This window comes from Acanthopagrus latus, chromosome 22, assembly GCF_904848185.1.
Source record: "Acanthopagrus latus isolate v.2019 chromosome 22, fAcaLat1.1, whole genome shotgun sequence".
NCBI lineage: Eukaryota > Metazoa > Chordata > Actinopteri > Spariformes > Sparidae > Acanthopagrus > Acanthopagrus latus.
Window position 1 is genome coordinate 2,064,124 of NC_051060.1, and position 24,049 is coordinate 2,088,172.

General features: G+C 41.4%; 1 protein-coding gene across 1 annotated transcript; it reads left to right on the forward strand.

Moving 5' to 3' along the window:
• The first annotated feature begins 6,566 nt into the window (after positions 1 to 6,566).
• On the forward strand, positions 6,567 to 16,271 carry ufl1 (UFM1-specific ligase 1). The gene is made up of 19 exons (XM_037087307.1): positions 6,567 to 6,643; positions 6,859 to 7,004; positions 7,135 to 7,163; positions 7,264 to 7,361; positions 7,576 to 7,690; positions 7,864 to 7,994; positions 8,196 to 8,254; positions 8,626 to 8,772; positions 9,259 to 9,434; positions 9,536 to 9,715; positions 10,839 to 10,965; positions 12,154 to 12,276; positions 12,503 to 12,623; positions 12,714 to 12,880; positions 13,365 to 13,495; positions 13,687 to 13,767; positions 13,858 to 13,943; positions 14,042 to 14,222; positions 15,802 to 16,271. The coding sequence occupies exons 1-19, from the start codon at positions 6,567 to 6,569 to the stop codon at positions 16,018 to 16,020; spliced, it is 2,394 nt and encodes a 797-aa protein (XP_036943202.1). The 3' UTR covers positions 16,021 to 16,271.
• The last annotated feature ends 7,778 nt before the right edge of the window (positions 16,272 to 24,049 follow it).

Genomic DNA, 24,049 nt, shown 5'->3' on the forward strand with positions numbered 1-24,049 from the left:
ATTATTATTATTATTATTATTATTATTATTATTATTATTATTATTATTATTATTGTTATTATTGCTGTTGTTATTATTATTGTTGTTGTTGTTTTGCTGTTGTTGTTGTTGTAGTTATTATTATTGTTGTGACTTCTGTACATCTCCATGACCCTTTCTCTCTCTCTTTCTCACACTCTCTCTCTTAATATTGCTAAAACCATGACACACAGGCTGAACAAAGGATTTTGTGAGGTCTTAGAAATGTGAAATGTATGTGAAGAGTTTAGATCAGGAGGACGACTGAGCTGGCCGAGTTGCTGCCTCATTTCATATTCATCATGATTGAATATCATGATTTCATATTCATATGTTGTCCAACCATGCTCAAGGAGCAAGAAAATAAATACAAAATACAAACACTGTTACAGTAGAAAGAAATAACAAAAAGCACTTGATCATGTTTGACATGACTGATCCTTGAGCAAAGTTACATTTAAATCTGTTGACAAGCTGTGTAAGATGCGTATTTATTGGCCAGTAATAAAAAAGGAAACACTAGAACTAACTACCCATCTTGGTATTAAAATTATCAAGCAAAAAAATGATGCCAAAATCTCTTTTCCATTGTGGTCCTCATAAACTGTCTTGACACTAACCTGTGAAAGGTTAATACATCCACACAACAACAAACATATCATTTTGAACCAGGAATAAATCCCTTTATACACAAGCAATGTGTTGGTTAACACTTTCATCTTTCTAGCTGTCCAGAACATCAGCGGTACATCTACAGAGCATCAGTGATGTCGGTGAAGTGAGGTGTCTCCACAGAGCCCAAAGGATAATAAAAGACTCCCGCCCAACCACAGTCTGTTCACCCTGCTGCCATCTGACAAAAGAACTATCTGCTGCTATACCGCTAGACTATGGAGAAGCCTCTTTCTTAAAGCTGTGAGTCTCCTGAAGTCATCATCATCACTCCACCATGAACAGTTTATTATTCTGACCTGATTGTTATTTATTAATTAGTCTGTTATTAGGTTTTGTATATGTTACTGAGGGGAACATTTAATCATAAAATATTATGTTTAATGTTATGTTTGTTGGCTGCACTTTGGCACTGGAATGGGGTGCTTAATCATTGGTGGAAAACACTGGCTCCAGCACACTCAAACTTGTGTGGAAAATTCAATTTTAAGGCCTGAACAGGGAGATTTTCATCAGCCCACCTTTTGGATTTTTACAAATGATCTAATATTGGAATGGTCAGACCAGAACATGCCTCAGCTCCATTTCCAGAGAAGGTGTATCCAACCCACACACTCCTCTCGAAACAGACAAAACTCCTCCACAACTTACTTTAATCTCATCATTTCCCTTTACCTTGACTGGTCATTTAAATCTGAGCTTGAAGGCAGAAATTATAGCAAGAGAATTATATGATATATCCTAAAGTTTGAACAAATCTACTTACAACTTTTCTCTTGATTCTAAAAACGTAGCTCGGGGCGACTGGTTTCTTCTTTACTCTAGAAAGTGTATATTTCATCAAAGCAGTAGACGGGGCTGCAGCCACACTGTGTACTGATATGGAGGCTGGTTATGAAGAGGGTACTGAAAGAGTTCCTAAGCAGCAGGTTATGAAAGCATACATGGCTGTGAGACATAATGCACTTTTGACAGACACAGAGGGACAGTTTCCTCATTGAGATTTAAGATTTTTTTTTTAATTAACTTACTATTAATTACATATAGGCCTGCAGTGAATATGCATATGACATATAATTACATTATTTCACTCCTACCAGGTCTTTGCTGGCATGATGGAGTGCTTTATACAACACAGTGCCATCTGTTAAGCTCTGTGGAAGGACTTTAATGACTTGTAGTCTACTGCTCCCTAGAGTTTACAGATTAGCATTGCAGCTTGTTCCATTGCCTCTGACATCATGTTACAGCGTAAGGCAAAGACCAGATGACTTAAGTAGGAAATTTCCAAATGTTTTCATGTCAGGGTTTTCAATGGAAATGCCTCTGACAACAAACAACAGCTGTTAATCACAATAATCTAAAAGTCAGATTTAAATCTGTTGTTTTTTTGTGTGTATCATCAGCTCTGATTAGAACAAGATAAGATAAGATGTACCTCTTTTCAGCCGGCACAGGAGAAATTAAATTTGGCACAGCAGCAAAATGGACCAAACAATACAACAGAAAAAGTAGCAACAAGAGGTATCAGTTGATGAAAAGAATGTAAATGAGAATCAAATTGAATTATACTCAATTAGATATAGTACAATAGAAGACCAATGGTATATATTCTAGATGGATCTGTGTGCATATGTCCTGCACGTTCATGTAAGTGTCCAATGGAAATAAAATGTGTATAAAATGAGTGTACAATCATATAGACAGTTTGTATACACTATACAGTGCTTCTTGAAAGTATGTGAACCTCTTGAACAGTTTGGATGTTTCTGTTGTTTTACCATGATTTGCTTATTTTATCAACACCAGTTTTATGAAATGTCAGATTTATGTTCATCAATTGCATGTACTTGTTTAGTGGGACTGTTTAAGTAGACCAAAAGCCACATGAAACATTGATTAATGCATGTGCAAAACTAAGTGAAGCTCCGGCTGCATTGGTAAATTCAAGCAGGCAACAGGCTCAGGTGAAACACATTTCGGTGCTTAATTAATAATTTAAGCAGACCAATGAAATGAGACATCCTTGGGAGAGGGTTTTGCCAGCACTAATTAAAAGAGAGGAAACCAACCAAATCACCGTAGTTTCATACAGATCAACAATGTCGAGAGAAAACGAGATATCTATATGTATGTGTGTATATCTGTGTTTTTTTATATATATATATATATATATATATATATATATATATATATATATATAAAACGCCATTAATGCAGCACTCAGCGTAGCCTAGCAAGAGCCTACCCACAATGCAGCGCGTTGTTTTGAACTGTGGCTGGACTGATTAATAATTGCTCAGTTTACCATCAAGTTCGAACGCCAAACCCATGTGTTTAATTTGCCATGCTCAAAGATTACAATGTCCGAGGGCAACGCATCAAGAAACACCCGACTCTCCGGACAAACTTCCCAGAGGATCTCAGGAGAGAGCTGCAGCTGCTGCGTGGATTTTGGCGAGGAAGAAAAGGCCATCCAAGACTCTGGAGCTGTGAAAGGTTGTATGCTGGCCATCGTGGATGAAGTGATAAATGACGACAAAATGAAACTGAGTGTGACATCTGCTAATAAAAATGTGTCCCTGTCAGACACGTCAAACATTCGCAGGGTTGAACTTCAGGCTACAGATGTATTTGAAATGCTGGTGGATGAAGTGAAGAAAGTCGACGTCATGTCTATAGCAGTAGATTTTATTTTTATGTAATTTGTATGCCTGGGTAAGATGTGACTTAGATATTAAGATATTAAAAATATTTCTACTACCACCTCTGTTAGATTCCAGCTCTGTTATTGTGTTTTATGGACTTTTTCATGTACCTTTTAGTCAGTTTACCAAATTTAAAAGGGAGACTGTGAATAAAAAGTGCATATTTTTCATCACATTGATCTGTATTGGGTTGAAATGTGTCATTACCAGCTGCTTACTGGGCACCTAACATGTCTGGCCCAGTTACATTTCTTGATTTTAAAACTTGGCCCAACTGAAAATGTAACTGAATAGCCCTGCACTACACCAACGTCACCCTGATACACAATCTGTAGCAGGTCCAGGCAGTCGCATACCAGGGTCCTGAGGCCCTGCCTCTCATATGGTATTAATGACATGTAACTTTAAAGCCTCAGGCCTGAAGTGGTTGAGGGTACAGGGACGTCCCCTCTTGTGCACAGGGAGTACAGTATGCAGGATGTCTTCTAGATCTTGGGTACGTTTTTCTGCCTTAGGGGGAGGTCAAAAGGTGTGAGAACACTTCTGCCAGCTGCTATGCACACACCTTCGGGTTAATGTTGTCAGGTCCTCTGACTTTTTTGGTCCTGGTCCTGGTGGGCTGCCATCTTACCTGGCTGGTCACTGATCACTGGGGTAGAGATAAAAGCTGCTCAGTGTCTTTGAGATGTCAACATGGCTAAAGTCTCCTTTTATTATGAGGTATATTGTGTGTGCATGTCTGCAATGGTGCAGTGAATGACGTCACAGGCCCGCCATGCCATTGCAGACGGTGGAGTGTAAAAAGTGAAAACAATAGTGGCTGAGATCTCCTGAGGCAGTGCAGTAGCCAACCCCAGTTGGTGGCTCGAGGGTCAGATCCATCCCCTGACAGCCAAATGTCAGGCCCGCACCAACCTAGTAACACTACGCACCTGTCATCATTAATTCATACATGCTGTGTGCTCTCTGCATCCCTGACTCCGCCTCAAATATGTCAATTTAACATATGAACTAACCAGAGAATCAGATCAGGATGTCCACATTTGCTTGTTCACACGAGCACAAGTGAAAGTGTCAACAGGTGCGAAGGAGAGGCAAAAGCAAGACAACCAACATAAAGAGAACGGTTTTAATTGTGGTGGCCACAGACAATTAGTCTCTCCTTATCCTTCCTGACTGATTCTTCTCTATTTTTGAGTTCTGCTAGCATCCCTGTCACCACTGGTAGCATGTGGCGGTACCTGAAATTTCCCAGTTCTACTGCCATTTTGCAGAGCTGGAAAGGGCAATAGAAGGGCATCAACCCAGCACCAGATCTGGTATCTGCTTCTTAATGAGCCCTACAAAATAACCTCCATCAGGCTACTGGTGTGAATGTTGCTGACTAAACTGTCAGAAACAGACTCTATGAGGCTGTCATGAGTGCCCAATGTCCTCTAGTGGGTTCTGTGCTCACAGCTCAGCTCCATGTTCCGAAAGAACACCAGAATTGGCAAGTTCCACCATTGGCAGCCCTTTCTCGCCACAGACGAGAACAGGTCCACACTGAGCACATGTGACAGGCATGAAAGAGCCTGGACATGCCATAGTGAATGTTATGCTGCCTGTAACATCATTTAGCATGACCGGTTTGGCATTGGATCAGTGATGGTCTCGAGAGGCATGTCCTTGGAGGGTCACACAGACCTCCTGTCATAGCCCACCTGACGTTAGTGCAGTGGGGCCTGGGTTCCTCCTGGGGAGGCCAGAGTGTGTGGGCAGTTCCTGGATGAAGACGCCATTGATGCCATTGACTGGCCCTCTTGCTTCCATGACTTAAATCCAATTGAGTACGTATGGGACGTTCAGTAACGGTGCATCTGATGCAGCCAGGTACCACCACAGACTGTCAGGGAGCTCACCGATGCCCTGATCTAGGCCTGGGAGGAGTTCCCCCAACTTATCAAGGGCATGCAAAGATGTTGTTGGGAGTGCACACAGGCTTGCGGGGGCCATACACACTAGTGAGTCCCAATATTAGATGATAAATTCACGCAAGTTGGATTAGCTTATGATTTCAGTTTTTTTTTTTTTTTTACTTCGATAAGTTTGCTGTGGCTTTCCTCGCAGATATTACCACAACAGAATGGACCGGACATCAAACGGGCCACCATCACTTTTACTTCTTTCACTGATTGTTGAGTGAACATCCATTTATCTTTGCCCATTTGTATCTTTTTGTGGTATGTTAATAATTACAGCAACAGTAATACTTTTATTTGTATAATGCATTTCCTACTTAAAATGATTTCACTGTTCAAAAAGAACAGAGTAATACCATGAGAGAACAGAAAGCATGGATAGGGCAGTGCTACTGACAACAGCAAAGTAGTCAGCACCTGGTTAAATCAAAGTGAGAACAAGTGCAAATATGAACATTTGAACATGGAAGATGTAGACATGGAGCAAGCAGACAGACAAATTTAAAATGAAAGAATACACATCAGATTTAGATGTGGTGGTGTCCTTTCTTCTTAATTTATCTCTTTGTTGGTGGAACCATATATTGTCCTATTTAAACCTTATTTCTTTAGGCGATCTGTTTGAACCGTTCCACTGCTGAAATGAGTGCAGAGGGTTAAAGTTCAGTTCTGTAGAGCACATCACTATGTCCCCATTATTCCTGTCTGACATTGGTTTGCTCTTGTATCACAGCGTGGCTGTCAATAAACTAATCAATAACATCAATAATAAGTCCCTTATTTAATTATCCAAGAAAGTCAATAAATAGGCAGTACATTAAAATATGGTTGCATTTCAATGGATTGATTGTTTCTGCTGCTATTATTTCCTGTACAGTGTTAAAAGGGATTCGAAGCCTGTAGCATGTAGCTGATATGATGAAACATGTAGTGTATTTAATGACCTGTTTAAATGCTGACTCAGACATGAAGGAGTCTTAACATTCTGAGCCATGACGACGCACTATTTGGTAACTCGGTGCGCGAAACGTTCTCGGAGGAGATTTGGTCCTCACGGCTCACGGTGCCACGTCACTTCATGTTGACGTGTGGCTAGACAGAGAGCTGCCGGATCAGTAACCAGCTAGCTGAACAGTCGCCTCTTGACAGCTTATAGTTAACGAAAGCATTGACGGTCAATTGCTTTTGCAAACACGCACGTTTAATAATGGCAGCTGACTGGGAAGAGATTCGACGGCTGGCTGCGGACTTTCAGAGAGCGCAGTTTGCGGACACAGTGCAAAGGTAACCGCTCCGTTCACTCCAAGCAGCTGTTAGCAGCGACGCTAATGTTAGCTAACTTTAGACTTTCATTCAGAAGTAACGGTGTCAGATGGACAATGCCTTCTTTCTGTTTACAGCTGCTGGTTGCTATAAAATATAAGGGAGAAAAAAGAAACGCATCTTTGTAACTAGAAGAATTCCCCGCGCGACACTTTTGCTAACTTGTCTTTGCACAGGTTATCGGAGAGGAACTGCATCGAAATTATTTCAAAACTTGTCCAAGACAAGAAGTTAGATGTGGTGCACACACTTGACGGGAAGGAGTACATCACTCCAGCACAGATCAGCAAGGAGATCCGAGATGAACTCTATGTTCATGGAGGTCAGTTTGTTAGTCAGTGGAAGCTGTTGATGTTCTTGGAATGACCATGTCAGTCCCAAAGTATTAAATCATTGGCAGATGGCGTATTTTCAGCTGAACAGTAAATAAATCCTGCCATTCTGTTTATCAGGGCGAATCAACATCGTGGAGCTGCAGCAGGTGCGTCTTTGCAAGTGACAGTCACACTCATGACTTTCCATGTTAGAGTTATGTGTCAAAACGTCCTTTTCGTCTTATATCCCAATCTTCTCCCTTTCAGATCCTCAACGTGGATTGGGTCCATGTTGAAAACAGAGCCAGTGACATTGCTAAATCAGATAAAGGCGTTCAACTTGTACTGGGACAGCTCATTGATGAGTGAGTATTATGAGTGATGCTGTATTATAAGGCAATGATAATCAGTCTGTCCATATAACAAAAAAAAATGCCCAAGTCAGTTGTGTGTGTGATAGCTCAGCATGTGTTGAACCTTGCTATCAAAAGACATTTGGTCTGTTTCTCAGATAGGGACTAATACAGTTGACAGTTAACACCTGTCGTTAAACATGCTGCTGTGTCGTGGTGTATGTAGCACGTACCTGGACCGTTTGGCTGAGGAGGTGAATGACAAACTGCAGGAGGCCGGTTTGATCAGTATTGCAGAGCTGTGTAAAAACTATGACCTCCCAGGAGATGTCCTGTCTGAGGTGAGTCACACCTGCATATGTTCACCATATAGGAAATCTCCCAAGAAACTACATGGTACATAATATACTTGTAGGTAATATTTGTGTTCAGATGATTCAGTCCACAGTTCTTTGCTGACTTGACCGTTGATTAGAATATGTGAGTGTAAGTTTATGTTCTCTGTGTATCTCAGGAGCTGTCAAAGCGTCTTGGGAAACTTATCCAAGGAGAGATGGACCAGTACAACAGGGGGGTCATATTTACTCCAGCTTTTGTTGCCCGTCACAAAGCCAGGATACGAGGGCTCTTCAGCGCCATCACAAGGTAAACACTGTTCAGATGAACCAAGTGAGGTATGACAAGTTTGTGTCATTAAGTTTGGTGAATCTCAGTTGGAACATTAGTACAAACACATTTGACCCAAAAAACAATTGGGGAGAGAGTTTTTAAGAGATTTAGGATAAGAGCATGAAAGTGTTGTCGCATGAGACCAGATGATGACCTCCTGTTGAACTTATCCTGTAGGCCAACACCTGTCAGCAGCATGATCGGAGCGTTTGGATTTCAGGAGCATCTTCTGTACTGTAAGGAGACACTTTTTCTTATTCATTTTTTCAGCAGGTGATGCAACACAACACAAGACAAGTGAGAGACATGATAGGAACAACACTATGTGTGACACAATTTCTCTAGACATTGTTGTTTTGAGGTAACAAACTAAAAAGATTGGGGACCACTGGTTTAGACTTCACCATATGCTGTGTTTTATAAGCCTTTATATTGTTTATGTCAAAGGGTGTCAATAAAAATGACCTGAAAAGTATAGTATTTCTGATATATTGTGAAGTAAAAGTGTAGAGCAAAATGGAGATATGCCAATTAAATACAAATAATTCAAAATAATATGTAGGTATAGTACTTTAAAATGTATTGAATTATATTCCCCCATTGCCAGCTGTCCTGGAGGAGCTGGTGGACACTGGACGCCTAAAAGGAAGTGTGGTGGGAGGTCGGCAGGACAAAGCTGTGTACATCCCTGATATCTACTCCAAAACACAGAACACTTGGGTTGACTCTTTCCTCCAGCAGAATGGATATTTAGGTAAGCCCTTTCGAAATAATATTATTGTCATTATGATTAAATTAAATTCAAACTTAATTTCACTCTCACAGAGGGTCCATATCAATATTTCTGTTACATCCTTTTTTCTTTTGTCAGCTTTGAACCTTTCTATCCATAGAAGTGGATACAGGCTACTGTGAATATTATATTTGATTTCTGTCCTTACTTAAGAAAAAAGTCAGAACTCCAGTATCTTTTTCCACAGTGGCCCTAATCCTCTTCCCTGCTTCTCTGAGATAAGCTGGGAAGCTTGTACAATGTAAACTGTTGCTACAAACTTTAGAATAAAACCAGATGGTCAACTATGACATTGCTGTTTTCCAGCAAATTCAGTCCTCCTCCTGTAATCACTCAACCCACCTTTGTGTTTGTGCTGTCACCGTCCTGAACTTACACAGATAGTTTTTATTTATTTTATTTTTTTTTTTATTTTTATTTTTAACCATATGTTTGTTGTAACTGCAGAGTTTGATGCGTTGGTCAGACTGGGGATCCCCGACCCCCTCAGCTATATTAAGAAGCGCTTCAAGTCCAACAAGCTGCTGTTCCTCAGAGCAGCCTGTGTGGGTCAGGCTCTGGTGGACCAGGTGGAGGCTTCAGTTGAGGAAGCTGTCAACTCTGCCACATGGACGGACATACAGGTGCCTACACAGCTGTCTGCTCTGGTCATTACACACATGATTATTTATGGTACACATACTTATTTCCTCTGCTCTTCATTTTTGCTCTCACTCTGTTTCAGCCAATTTTGCCCAGCTGCCTGTCGATGGAGGACGTCGGGATGTTGATCAACCAGGCCATGAGAAACACTAACATCCAGTCCTCTGCCAGAGTGCTGGGAGGGACAGTGGTCGTCAGTGAAAAGTTCATCAGCAACTGTCTCTCTGTGTTTGATGAAGTCATGCAGCAGAAAGCTCAGAAGGTAAGGCCTCCTGTCAGACATCTCCATTGAAAACTACTGAGTAAGCTTGCCATGCTAGTCAGAGTTTACAAAGGGCTTGTGCCATTACTCCCACAGACTGTATAAAACTACTCCCTGACATATTTCAAATCCATCCTCAACAAATGTCAAATCTTATGCATGTCAGTGTTTCCCGCCAGATGAAGTTGTAGCAGCAGAGGTGTCACACATGCACAAAAAATGTTTTGTACGGTTGAAAAGTCCGCAGACCGAGAGGTTTCTATGTGTTTGCTGACAGCAGAGGTGTGATAGGCCAGTCTTTTCAACTCATTTGAAATGTCTGAAAATCTGCACAGGCATAAATATAATATCACTTTTGACGACTACAAGAAATTTTTTCAAGAGCAAATTGAAGACGACACCAAATGCAGTGGTGTCAAACCTTCTGACACCCTTCCAGATAAGAAAACACTGCTAGTTGTGTGTACAGTGATGTACTGTGGAGACAAATCATATTTTTCACAGGATGGGAGGCTCAATTCATGGCTATCCTCTATTAATACCTCTGAGGGAAGCCGTCGATCGTCTTTGATTGACAGCTGTTGTGTGTCACGATGCCCCTCGTGCCCAGTAAAGCTAAGATGAAGAAAACATTCACATTATGTGGAATACATACTGTCTGTTTTACAGATCAGTATTGGGGTATTCCCCACAAATGACTGTATTTGCTGTGATGTTACTGTAAGATGCTCACTTGAGGCACTGCTGTTTATATTTTGATGAAACCCTGCATATTGTTTGCTCTGTACATGCATTTTTGTGGAACTATAGCCTCCGACTGTTCTACTTCATAATAAAAGTCGGCTTCAAATGTTTTTAATGTGAAGCTGAAGCATTTGAAAATGTACTGAAAAGCAGTACCTTAACACAATGATCTAACAAGTGTGAGCATCTCTTGTATAAAGCCAGTGTACCAGGTGTGACCAGTGTTGTCAGGAGTGTGTTAGCCAGTGGAAAAAAATCATCACAGTAACCTTAGTCTAGAGCACAGGCAGACAGGAACATGTACAAATGAAGTTCAAAACGCTGCAATACCTGTTTTTTTTGTTTTTTTTTTTGTTTGTTTTTGTGATGCATCACTTAGGAGGTCAAGAACAATCCAGTGTTTTTAATATCTGAAGATGATCTGAAGCAAGTGTCGATGTTGACTGAGAGCTCAGCACTATCTAAGAAGGAAAAGAGAGAAGCAGAGCGCAGAAAGAAGGCTACAGGTAGGTTCCATACTCCCCAGTTAACCCTGAGACCAAACACACTCACTTTCTCTCTCTCTCTCTCACTCTCTCTCTCTCTTTCTCTCTCTCTCACTCACTCACTCACTCACTCTCACTCACTCATTCACACACACACACAGAAATCGTAAAATCTAGTGCAGACTACAAGACTTGGCCTGTTCCAGACAAATATTTTGCAACTGAGCTAAGAACCCTCAAATCGGCACAGAAGCCCCAGGTGCCTGTCATGATTGCTGCTGTATTTGCAGCATTTGGAGGCGTGTCTGGATCTTGTTGTGAGCACGTCTGTGTGCTTCTTCAGTTGATTGACATGTAGCCAAATGCAGGATGTGCTGGTTGTTGGGGAACCTTGAACATGAGTATGGAACAGAAGTATCCGATTACATGGCACGAAAAACTGGAGATGGGGAGGTCGGTGATTTTACATCCACATGTTCTTTGATTCAGGATGAACACGAGAACGTAGGAGTAAATGTCATTTTAGAATTTAGAAAATGCAAACTTTTCTCCACCTTTACCTTATTACCTTGAAAGTCAGATGAACTTTCAGAGCCACGAAACATTTCTGGAGCTTCACAGTAAACAGCAGTGCAGCACTGGATTACACCTGATGTATGGAGCCTGTTGAAAAACAAATTGATTTGAAGAGACAGTATTTACACCCTCGATGCATGCTCCAATTTGTGTACCAACTTCAGAGGGGGGGGGGGGGGGGGGGGGGGGGGGGCATGCTAGCACTTTTAGCATAGCAGCCAAGATTTCAGCTTCACAAAGGGTAATTAACATCTTTTCAGATCTATTTGTGATCTCTGGCTGCAGGGAACCATTTTATGTGTGTGTGGCTTTTATTGTCTTTTTTGTTTTTTCTTTCCTTGAGTGTTGCAGCACTATTACTTGCAAGTGATCCTAACCACTTTTTGTTTCTGGACATCAACAACCTTTTTGCATGGGTTGCTGTGTTAATAACATACGCATCAGTAACTAACTGTGCTGGTTTCACAGCTTTCCAACATGGCATCATCCTGCCTTAGAAACAATCATGCTGTAATTGTTTTGCTGTCCAGACTTTCTTAAAATCAATCTAGATGGACCAAAAAACAAATTTGGACAGGCAGTCTAAAAAAGGTGTTTAATTGGTGTTTTTTCTGTTAACTGTTTGTCTTTTAGAAGGCAGTGGCAGTGTGAAAGCAGGTGGTGGAGGCAACGCCAGAGAGATCCGGATCCGTAAAACCAAGAAGAAAGGGAGGAAAGACGAGGACAGCGATGAGGAAACCGGACCTCCACAGCAAAGTAGAGTCACGGCCACAAAGTGGTTTTCTGTTCACAGGGACATCGTGTCTCTAGATGCACAATAAACCTGTTCAGTGAGGCATTTTACTGTTACAAGAGTGTAATGGCTGGTTGGATAGAAATCCATCCTCTGGGTTGTTGTTTAGGGGTTTTTTTTTTCATCAAAGACAAAGGTAACACTAGCATCCCTGTGAGACTAATTAACTTCTGTTTTACCTTTGCCAAGATCGCAGCAAACAGACTGCAGCCGTCTTTATGACCCAGGAGGAGATCGTCGCTGTTTTAGAGGAGAAATTGAGCGACTGCCCTGAAGAAATCCTCTCTGAGCTGGCAGAACATTTAGTAAGGTAATACACAGGTTTCTGTCAGAAGTTAGTTTTCTCTGCTAATACTTAGAGAACATTAAGTCAGCACTCACACAGTTCATATCTCTGCAGGCCTCTGAGTAAAGCCTATCAGGAGGTGCTGCGGGCGGTGTTCATGTCCTCCACCAGCTCTCCATCAGGGGCCAACAAGAAGAAGAGCATGAAAGATCTGCAGGAGGAGATCACTAACCTATACAACAACATCCGACTCTTTGAAAAAGGCACCAAGTTCTTCTCTGGTAAATACTGCTTATACCAAGTTCCTGCTAACTGAGATCTTGCCTCCCAGTCATCACAAGTATGAAAGTTAATTGGAGTTAAATAACTGTAACTAATGAACCCAAAGATATTAGTTAACTGTCATAGAGGAGGAAAGAAACCAGAACATTTTCACATTTTAGAAGCTGGAATCAGAGAATAATAAACTTTATTTGTGTAGCGCTGTTTAAAACACGGTTACAAAGAGATTTAAAGATGAAAACAATACAAACGATCAGGATAAAATCACCACAAAATAAACTAGAATGGACTCAGTAGAGTGCACACCTCTGCCAAGGCCCAACAACCCTCTTTAATTCAGTCAAGCTTAATCCAATTTCAGATAAAACATGTTAGCTTGATCTGGATTTTTAGGGCGGGGATCTGCATCACATTGTAATCTGTCCATTGGAATAAGTGTGTGAGTTAAAAAACACACTTAATGGAAATTCTTTGATGGTACAGATGAAACCCAGGCCAACATTGCTAAGCACGTCCTGAAGACCCTGTGCACAGATGTCACCAACATCCTGGTCAACTTCCTGGCGGCTGACCTGATGATGTCTGTGGAGAATCCAAGCAACATCAGCACCGAGGTTAGAGAAGCTCCTGCTCTCAGTAGTCTTAAATAACGTCTGTACTCCAGGAAAAGACAACCAACCTCAGAGGCTGAGAACACATTTAAATCAAGTTGGAGATAATTAGGACTGTGTCATTGTTGGAAATGCACTGCGGGACTTGTTAGGCCTTGGACTTCATCATGAATATCTCTGGTGTGTCGCCTCAGGTCAGAGTGAAGATTCTGGGCAAATTGTCAGAGGAAACCAAAGGACCTCTGATGAAGCTACACAACTGCCTGAACGGCAAAGTGAGTTGGTTTCCAGGTGGTTACATCATAAGCTAGTGGCTTTAACTTGACCTACAGGGATGTAACTTCCTCACTGTTGGTGCTTCACAGACTATTGAAGACTTCCTGACCAACATAGAGACGTGTGCTGAGGTGTGTGGCTTCATGTTGAAGAAGGGGGACAAGAAAAAGGAAAGGTAATGACAATACTAATACTACTAATAATAAAAGTATATATCCAGAAAATAATGCATTTGAATTGAGTTTTGAGGTTTTGGGAATGTGTGTCATTTAGACAGGCCCTGTTCGTGCACCGCCAGGCTCTCACTGAGCAGCTGAAGGAGACAGAAGATCCAGCCCTGGTCCTCCATCTGACCAGTGTGCTGCTGTTCCAGGCCAGCACCCAGTGCATGCTGCATGCTCCTGGACGCTGCGTTCCACAGATCATCGGCACCCTCACAGGCCGAATACCCGCAGTATGTCAACACTCACTGTTGCCTCTTTCACTCTGGACAAAACACATAAGAACATCCGTCTTTAATGCATTTGGGCACCATCAGCATTCACTCCAGTGTCAAATGATTCTGCAGTCATCCTGGGTGTTCACTCTGGTTGGCTGTGACTGGTACTCAACACCTGCGTGAACACACTCATTTTGCTATGACGCGTGTATCAAAGCTGTTGGCTTGTTAAGAGTTTTCCTTCTGGCCTATTCAAGTTAAAAAGAGAGGATGTAAGTAAAATACAATAAAAAAAAAGTAGCCACAATTACATTAACTGTGGCTTCCATGTCACTAGCAGAGCCTAGTCAGCCACCTGATCTGTACTGTGTTTGTACAGCTCTCAACAGAGATGTTCAAGTGGGATTATTTCACTCCTTCACTTTCACTTCCATCATCACCGCTGGGGAAAACGATGCAGAAAGACTTTTATAACAAGTTAAATGTCGTCTGGCTGTTGTCTGATGAGTTTTATGATCTGCTGCTTCCTACCAGTCCCTTTTATTCTCTTTGCATGTTTGTGATAATGAACATGGTCCAAAAGAAAACAAAAAGGTGTCATATATCTCTAGTATAGAGATAGCGGTATAGTCAAAGAGTTTTGTTCTCCTTTTTTTTCTGGCTGTGAAGTACAAAAGCACAAAATCCATTCTAAACTGAAGTTGATATGTGGCGTTACCTGTCTGTTAGGAAAATCAAGTGGCGAGCTTGTCACCTGTGGCAAACATGGAGGCTGTTCACAAAAACAGAATTTAAAAAATTGTCATTTTGTGCTCAAGGACAGCCAGTTATTTCAGTTTGATCCACTTCAACACTACAACACTGATGATAGAGAACAGTAACAAAGGCCAAACGCCTGAAACATAGAGGCTGTTCAGCCACAACAATAGGCAGAGTGGATTGCACACTGTGCTTATTTACTGGTGCAGTAAACTATAACTAGTATGGGCTTCTTCTTGGTTGCCCTTTGAGAAAATCTCCAGACTCCCTTAAAAAATTGCTCAATCTTGTGAGTTGAGGAGAGACTTCATAAACCTTCTGAAATGCTGTCCACAACTATTTCACCTGTCTTGTTAATTTTGCAAGATACACATGAAGTTCTTTCTGTCTTTGTGTTCAAGGAAGTCGAGTCTGTTTGCCCAAGTGATGTATGTGTTTATTTGCATATAGAGCAGGGAAGTGAGAGATGCATTTTTATTGCCAAATGTGAAGTGATGGACTTTAAGGTGTCCTAATGTGTCTGGATCACTGAGGATGGATGGTTACAGCAGGTCTGAACAGCCTCTAATTTTCTGTGTAGCCGCCCCAGTTTGAGAACTAGAGATGGGTGTGTACAACAGTGCAGCTTTAACTCAGACATAATAGACATGTTTATTTGTACATTGTGGCCTAAGTGCTTGAGCAAGTGTTGGCTACACACTGCTTCATTTCTGGATTGTTTACATCCAGTTTTCAGACACAGCAGCTGGGGGTGATCTCCGTCTGCTGCCGTCAGTGTAACAGAGCATTTGTTTGGTGAGTTAAACTGCTGAAATGTTTGTGTGTGTCGATGCAGGAGCAGCAGCAGCTGTTGTCGTCCTACCAGAGCCTGGTGGTGAAGCAGCTGGTGAGCCAGAGTCAGAGCAGGAAGCAGGAGGAGGCTGAGGGCGAGGCCGACAGGACAGAGGAGCAGGACGAGGAGGCCGGGAGCGTTCGCTCTCAGCTCATGGCTCTGACACCTCAGGTCAAAGATGTCGTGCTGTCTCAGAGGAAGACGTCTGGCACAGAGGAATGAACATTTCAAACATTCGAGAAATGATTGTCTGGACTGATCCACGTTAAATTTTTTTATGGTCTCAAATTTTCAGATGAATACGTATAATTCTACTAGATCAGCTGTTAACACTGGATTTTTGTGAGTATCTAATTCTAAATTTTGAAGTGAAATTCCTGTGTCGGATTTCTCCACGTAAACCCAGTTAATATGAAAATCTTCAATGAGGTTCTGATTTTCATGCATTCAATAAAGCACCCCTCTGCCTCGAGTGCATGAGTCCCTGCTCAGTCACGCTCCTACGCAGACCTGGAAAGTTGTGCTGGATGTTTTATTCTTTTGTCAAGTACAGCTGACAACTGATCTTCTAATGAGAGCCATGAGCACCAGCACAAGCAGGTGAAGAACTACAGGTGGAACTGAACCTTCAAATTCATTTTCCAATTCAGCTTTGAAAAGAAGTGCTGCTGGTGCTAACTATCATGAGGTGATCATAATGATCATATCATTAAGGCTTGTACAGTTCCATGCCAACTAGGAAAATGTAATCAGTTAATGGAAACAGTAGTCAGCCTTAAGTCAAGGTCCCCTTACTCAGTTGTTGTACAGGTTTTAACTATTGTCTAACCCAGTGTGTGATAAGTACATTTGTCACAAGAAAGAAACCCTGACATATCACCGTCAACAGAGTTAAAACAAAAATAGAAACATCTGTCAAACATCTGAGGTAACTAACTCCTTATCAAGATCACCTGCAGTGCGCTGGTGCTGTGATTAAAGTGCGACGATACGAGCACACAAGTGCATATATTTTTGGTGGGAGGGAGTCATGCGACGCAGGGTCGACGTCAAGTCTTGAGTCTTTTGTGGAAGATGGAGAGTGACTCTGCTGTCCTGACTCTGGTCGGGAGTTTGTTCCTCCACTGAAGAGCAACGAGCTCACGCGGGAGAATTTGGGAAGACTGTAAATGAGGCACACTGCAGCACTCTGGATACGCTGTAACGGTTTAGTCACAGAGGCTGGGAGTCCAGGCAAGAGAGAGTTACAGTAGTCAGGGGAGGAGATGACCAGCGCTTGGACCAGGAGTTGCATCAATTTGCTCAGTTGCCATGAAAGAAGTCAGAATTCTGAGAAAATGAAATACACTTTTCATAATGGCCCTAATTCTAATGCATACATACTGAATGTTAGGAATATTGGTGAATTTCACTGATCTTCACAGCTGTGAGGAACTCCAAAGATTGTGGACATCCCATTTACACATCAGAATAAGATCAAAATGTGACATATTATCTCCCTCTTGTGGCACATTGTGAAACTGCTCGTAAGTGTTACACAGTGGGTATTATGTGTAATTCTCCTTTGTAGCACTTGGGGGCACTACACACTCAATATCACAGTAACCTAGTGACGGATACTGATCAACTTTTAGAAGGCTATTTAATAAATGTGGATCATACCACAAAGATAGTGACAACAGTAAAGATACACATGAAATATGTTTTAAAAAAGTGTGTGAATACACTAACATTACACACATATACACATTCCAGCCTTCTGGGAAGGTCTGGCAGATTTCGGACCATCACCTCAGGGATTTGCCTCTGACTGCAGTTTATGTCTGTGGTGCGGGTATGGGATGGGGGCAGGGATGATTTTCATTCAATGCAAACTCTTATGTTGCATTCATATTTAGGTGATGTAACTTTTACAGATAAGCAACAACTGTGACCACAAGTGACAATAACAGGGCAATGGGAAATTAAAACAAAACAAAAAAAATAGTAGCAAAAGTACAGAGGAGTCAAGGGGACATTCACCCAGAAATTAAAACTATCATTCAGTCATTATCACCTTAGACCAGTGCTGATGGAAAGTCAGGTGATGTTTTGTAGTCCACAATACAGCTTGATGATATATACTGTGTCTCTTGAAGCCGCAAGATCCCAAACTGATTTGAATGTTATTTACTCTCTCAACATTGTTGGGTGCGAGCTAATGCTTTCAGTTCAGCAACTACAGAGAAGATTTTGGCTGAAGAAATAAATGTATGTGTTAATTACGTCACGCAAGCTTTTTATTTTTTATTTTAAAGCTGCTCCTATCAGTATTTTCATCTTGAGAAAATATCAAATGACTGTGTAGAGGGGTTTACTGGTAGTGATCAACTATACTTTAGTTTTTACTGGACTTTGCATTTCATCAGTGCTAGAGCTGTTAGCCTCTTGAGCTTATTAGCTTTGGTTTACTGTCCACTTATTGGTTCAGCCTTACAGCTTGTGTCAGCCTCGTCCCCATCAGCAGCTGACCTGTGTTACAATCAGTGAAACAGCCTCTTCCTTACATGGTGGCCAAATTCATCCGTATGTGGGTGATACTATGATACTGTTTTGCTGACTCTCTTCTGTCAGCCTATGAATATCAGCAAATATATTGCTTATTAATCTGAAGCTAGAAAGCTGTCCCAAACGATTAATCTAGCGATTATTTTTTTCGATTAGTTGACTAATCTAACGATTAATTTAGCGTTACATGACCAAACAAAAGTAACTTAGTAACCATAACAGTTACAGTTACTTACATGAGGAAAAAAATAGCACAGTTGTAGGTGGAGCAGTGTCCTACCGGCCCTTCGTCACATTTCTGCCCGAAAAACAGTGTCTGTCATCGGCAAAAACCTTTAACTCACTCAAGTGGTTGTGTGGATAGAAATCACTGCGATGGTCAGCCCTCCTGACTGACACTTCAGTGAACTTTCTCCCAGAAAACAGCCTCCGTCCCCGCAAGTGACGCAGTCACTCAGCAGTGTCACGCACAGACCTGTTTACTGATGGTGATTATGTAATAATGTAATTTAGCACGAAAAACATAACTCTTCCACTTTCCAGGATGTTCAGGGGGCCGGGTTCTCAATCACTACACATAATAAACGGTCTGTGGGTTTAGATTTACAGGGGGGACACCTGTGCCATGTTATGATATCCATACTGTCCGTACTTGCTATACTTTGTTTGAGTACTCAGGGTGTTCCGATATCGACTGAGGCGAAAAGAAGTGTACCTAAAGGACCCGGATGGTGCCCTCATAACAGCAAAGACGTTGAGTGTGCAACAATGTACACTTTACGCACACAACGGCCGCCATCTTGTCTACATAGACAGCGGAGCCAGGCAGAGGAGCTCAGCTCGAAATTTTTTTTCAAATGGCTACCGAGATGACAGCACCTGCAGTGGAGCCATATCACAGGATTGTAGGATTGTAATTGTTATAACATAAAGTCGTAGATGTCTTTTGTTCACTGTTCAAAGCGGGATGTTTTTGGCAGGTGACGAGCTGCGGCGGCTGTCGCCATCGTAATTTCTGGTAAGAGCACCACGGAGTATTACATCTGGAACAACACTCACCAGCTGAAATCTGCGTACTTAGTAAGTGTGGATACTGTACTACATTTAAGTGTACTCATGGAAGTCTGAATATCAGAACACAGCACTGACATCATCATCATGACGCGTACCGTCACGTCTCTTGAGGATCCACAGCACAGCTTTCTGTGTGAATCACACGGCGGTTTGACTTTACTCGGTGGAGAATTGACGAACTGCCGCTGCGGCATTAATGCAGCGTCTCTGTGTGAGAAAGGCTATTCTCAGCCTCTGCAGGTACTACCACTTCCTGTTTGGGACGACGCGTCAACGCAAATTATTCATGTCAACGAATTTATGTAGTCAATTACGTCGATGCCTCATCCCAGTTTAAATATTGCAAAGATTATGGTTTATGGCTTGACAACAAGTCACATTTAAACATAATATCTGGAACCTTGCTGGCAAGCAAAACTGCAACAGCACTTATTCTTTTTATACAGAAATACTACCACATTTCCATTGATTTGTACAAAGAGTATTGGTGAATCAACTTTTATCAGTTTTAGACAATGGGGATGTCATTTCCAGGTGCTGCCACTACACTTCGGCCCTCAGATTCCATTTATTACACAGCCCTGAGGTTTAGCACTGGAGCTACAACATTCACCACTGTATCTGCCTGTGTATCTATAACGCACTGGTAAGGCAAGGCAAGGTGAGGTTATTTTCATAGCACAATTCAGACACAAGGCAACTCAAAGTGCTTTCAAACAGGGGCATGCAAGTTACATTACAATACTGTACATTAGAAACAAGTAAAATTTTAAACAAGGCTTAAAAGAGACAATAATATATAACAAAAGTCACAGTGCAGTTCAAAGCATTACAGTTTCTTAAGTGAAAAGCAGTGGCAAACAGGAAGGTCTTCAGTTTTGATTTAAAAGAGGTGAGAGTTGGAGCAGACTTACAGCTTTCAGAGAGTTCGTTCCAGATATTTGGTGTGTAATAACTGAACGTTGCTCCTGCATGTTTAGCGCTGACTTTAGGGACTGAAGGCAGAACTGAACCATCCAGACGACCTGAGAGGTCTGGATGGTTCATAACGTACTGATCAGAAATGTATTTTGGCCCAAAGCTATTCAGTGCTTTATAAACCAACAGCAGGATTTTGAAATGTATTCTGTGTAAAGATCTGAGAACCAGAGTGATGTGGTACCATTTTTTGATTATTGCAGCAGTGTTATGAATCTGCTGCAGCTGATTTATTAGAGTCCTGTAAAGACAGCGTTACAGTAGTCAAGCTTACTGAAGATAAATGCATGGACGAGTTTTTCAAAATCCTGTTGAGACATAAGTCCTTTTAGCCTGCATCTTAAGGTGATAGTAGGCTGACTTTGTAGTTGTCAGCCGCTTGCTGATGTAAATGTAAATGTTCTTTGTCTTAAACAAATCACTCTGCTAAAATTATAAGTACATTATCAGGGTGTTTTTTTACTCACTTTTTGTCTCTCCCACAGCATTATCCATCTCTCCCATTACAATTAAATACACTTGACCAGTTATGCAAATTAGGTGATGACATCATTTAGCAACTTCTAGCAAATTTTAGGACAGCCAATAGCGACTTTCCTTACTGAGGAGTTGGCAGCAGTGGATAGAAAACTACCATCATGAATCCCATCCATGTTGCATTGGACCCCAGGTTGACTTGAACTCGTGGAGTGACTGGCTGGTTCTTCAAGCCCCAAAATTGGTTTTAGTCTTAGTGCAGCTGTCTCGTGGAATCACTTGTAAAATTATAAAAAAACTGACAATCGTTCCACATATCAGACACTTTAGATCCTCAGTAACTGTCCATCAACTGCTTGTAACTGCTTCAAATGAGTGTGTTGATCTAATTTGTATGGGGGTATATGTATATATAACTATTTTCGCTGGACTGGTTTGATGATATGTGTATGTATTTGTATTTTTTGTTTGTTTTTTTTTGTTTACCATGGTGTATTATGTTGGTTATCACTAGCTAACATCAGCTATGATGAGCTACTAGACCAAGAAAGGAAACTTGGTTTCACGGCGGCCCTAAGACTGAGGCAAAAGACCTCATTGTACTGAAGGCTCAGCAAGGCTTAGTCTTATCGCTTATGAATCAACTTGCCATGTTAGTTGTGCTTGACTGATGGTCAGATAACAATATTATATCCACTGTTTGGATAAAAGTACTATAATGAAAAAGTAGGCTAGTGTGGCAGTAACATACACATCTGTGGCTTTCATAAAACATTTAGTGCTTCTTTGTCCTGATATTCTCACTTCTTACTGGTTCATCAATGTTTTGCCCCTCAGCAAAATCAGAAAAGAGGGAACGGTCTGGTTCCAGCAGACAAAATAACTAAAGCGTTTTATAATATAATGGTTAATGAATGAAACACCTGAAATTATATGAAATTCTGAGACCAGCACTGGGAACCATGTTTAAAGATATCTGAACCTGAACTATGTGTTAGAATGATCAATATCCTGGCAGGTAAATTTGAGCTGGTGGATTTCTCCCGTTTTTTAATATAATCAGGAGCCTGACATGTGACTGCACCATGTGCTCTGTGGAGGCAGACACACTGTCTGCATCCTGGCAGAAGAAGAGGCTGCCGAGGAGAAAATGCATGCATGAGGTCATCATACACACAAGCACATGCTCCGCATTGCCATGGAAACAAGCATCTCCTTGCAGAGAGTTGGATTTTTCTTTTTTTTTTTTTTTTGCTTTCTGTTTTCTACCGAGGTCTTTGGCAAGTTAGAGATATCAAATGAGGAATTTCATTCTAAAAGGACAGATTAAAAACAGAACCTCCTACTCTCAGAATATGATTCACACCAAACCATACCATAGAAAACACGATGTCAAAGTCAAACCCCACTCTTAGACTACAGAAAAATACACTCATGGATACCATACATATTGCCATTTTACTTTTACAAAGTAGCATATGCATACATAGTGCATGCAGTGGTGTGAAAAGTGTTATAATCTGTACTTAATCACAGACATCTGTATCTTAATAGATCCTCAAAATATTAAGACATGTGAAGCTAATATGTCAGTTAATGTTACATAATGTTTTTTTGCCATTTAAAAAAGTGGGCTAGCACATTTAGCTAATTAGTTCATGGCTCATTTACTTATAGAACCAGTGGCCGCAAAGTGAGCCGGGACTTACAGCTTGGACCAACAGCCTCAGAGGTGAGTGAGGCAGGCTGTGATTACAACTACTAGTGCAGTGCCCATAGGAAGTATGTATTCCTATAGAAAAGTGAGAGGTTAAGTAGCTTTTTCATGGATGGCCAAATGAGGCTGTGTTTGAAGGTGTTGTTTTGGGCATATATTTTATGATTCTTTGTTGGAAGTAAACAGTAGGTGATAAGTGTGCAAAAGATCTAAAGGGTTACTCTGGCCAACAAATTGAAACAGTCCCTTAGAGTTTATCAAAAGCCCCTTAAATCCAGCCTAGCACCATACCAAGTGCACAGATCATTTAGAGGAGAGCTGACGTTAACTGGTGTTCTGGTATCTGACACAAGGGCTGTTCAGCCAGCCAAAGCAGGGTAGGCTCTCAGAATTAGGCAATGAGAGGTTAAGCAAGTCCTTATTTAAATCCCATTTTAAAGTAACACCTCATAGGTTTCGGGATCTAACCCTTTGTAACAGAGAGCTGGTACAGTAACTCCTGAACAGGGGTATACTCAGGATCTAACAATTGCCGCCCAACAGTGGGCGTGGCGGCAGGAGTCCTTGAGCCCACAAGAACCCCTGCACAGAGCCAGCCTGTTTGTGTGAGACTACCTGAGAAAGGCAAGCTTAGAGAGGTCTTCTGCCCAATCGCCAGTGAAGAGAGATCCGCTGAAGCAGGGGGAGCTCCAGGTGACCAGCCAGAGTAAGCTGAGTCTCAAGGCCTGGAGAAACTTGCTGGAAGCGAGCAGGGTAGCCTGACACAAGTCAAAGGATGCAGGGCCAAGTCCAGCTGACCAGCAGTGTAACACAGAAAATACACAACATACTTCCATGAAACTTGGATCTAGGATGGGTCTTGGCCCAGAACAGACTCCATTAACTTCTGGTGTGGATCCACAAAAAAGGAGGGATTCATGATTTTTTTCTTTCCTTCACATTGCGAGAAAGTGTGCTATTTGACATTTTCATTAATTTATAGAGTATAATGCACAGATCTTGAAGAAAGCAATCAGGCATACTTGGGTGGTATTTATTAATTTATTTATACAAGGTATTAAGGTGGCTGGTGTCTCTGAGTGAGTACAATTTGATGTTGATCCAAATAAAAATCTGGAGCTATCCATTTATATGAACTGAATAAAAGAAGACTGTTGGGCTTTGGTGGAGGTATGCACTCTACTGAGTGCAATTCTAAACTACAAATCACTTGTATGTTGATTACATACAGTTTCTATTCCAGCATTTTATATTTTATTTTGATATATTTGATAAGTAAGTATTAAGATACCGTCAAAATGACCAGAGAAGTGGTTGATCGTGATGTAGTAAAGGAGTTCCCCCTCCCCATATTTGTTCACGCTCCAAATCAACGATCATGGACTGTAAAACTGACATATACTCGTCAAGTGAAACATAGCAGAGTGGTGCACACACAAGTGCCTCTATAGGTTTATC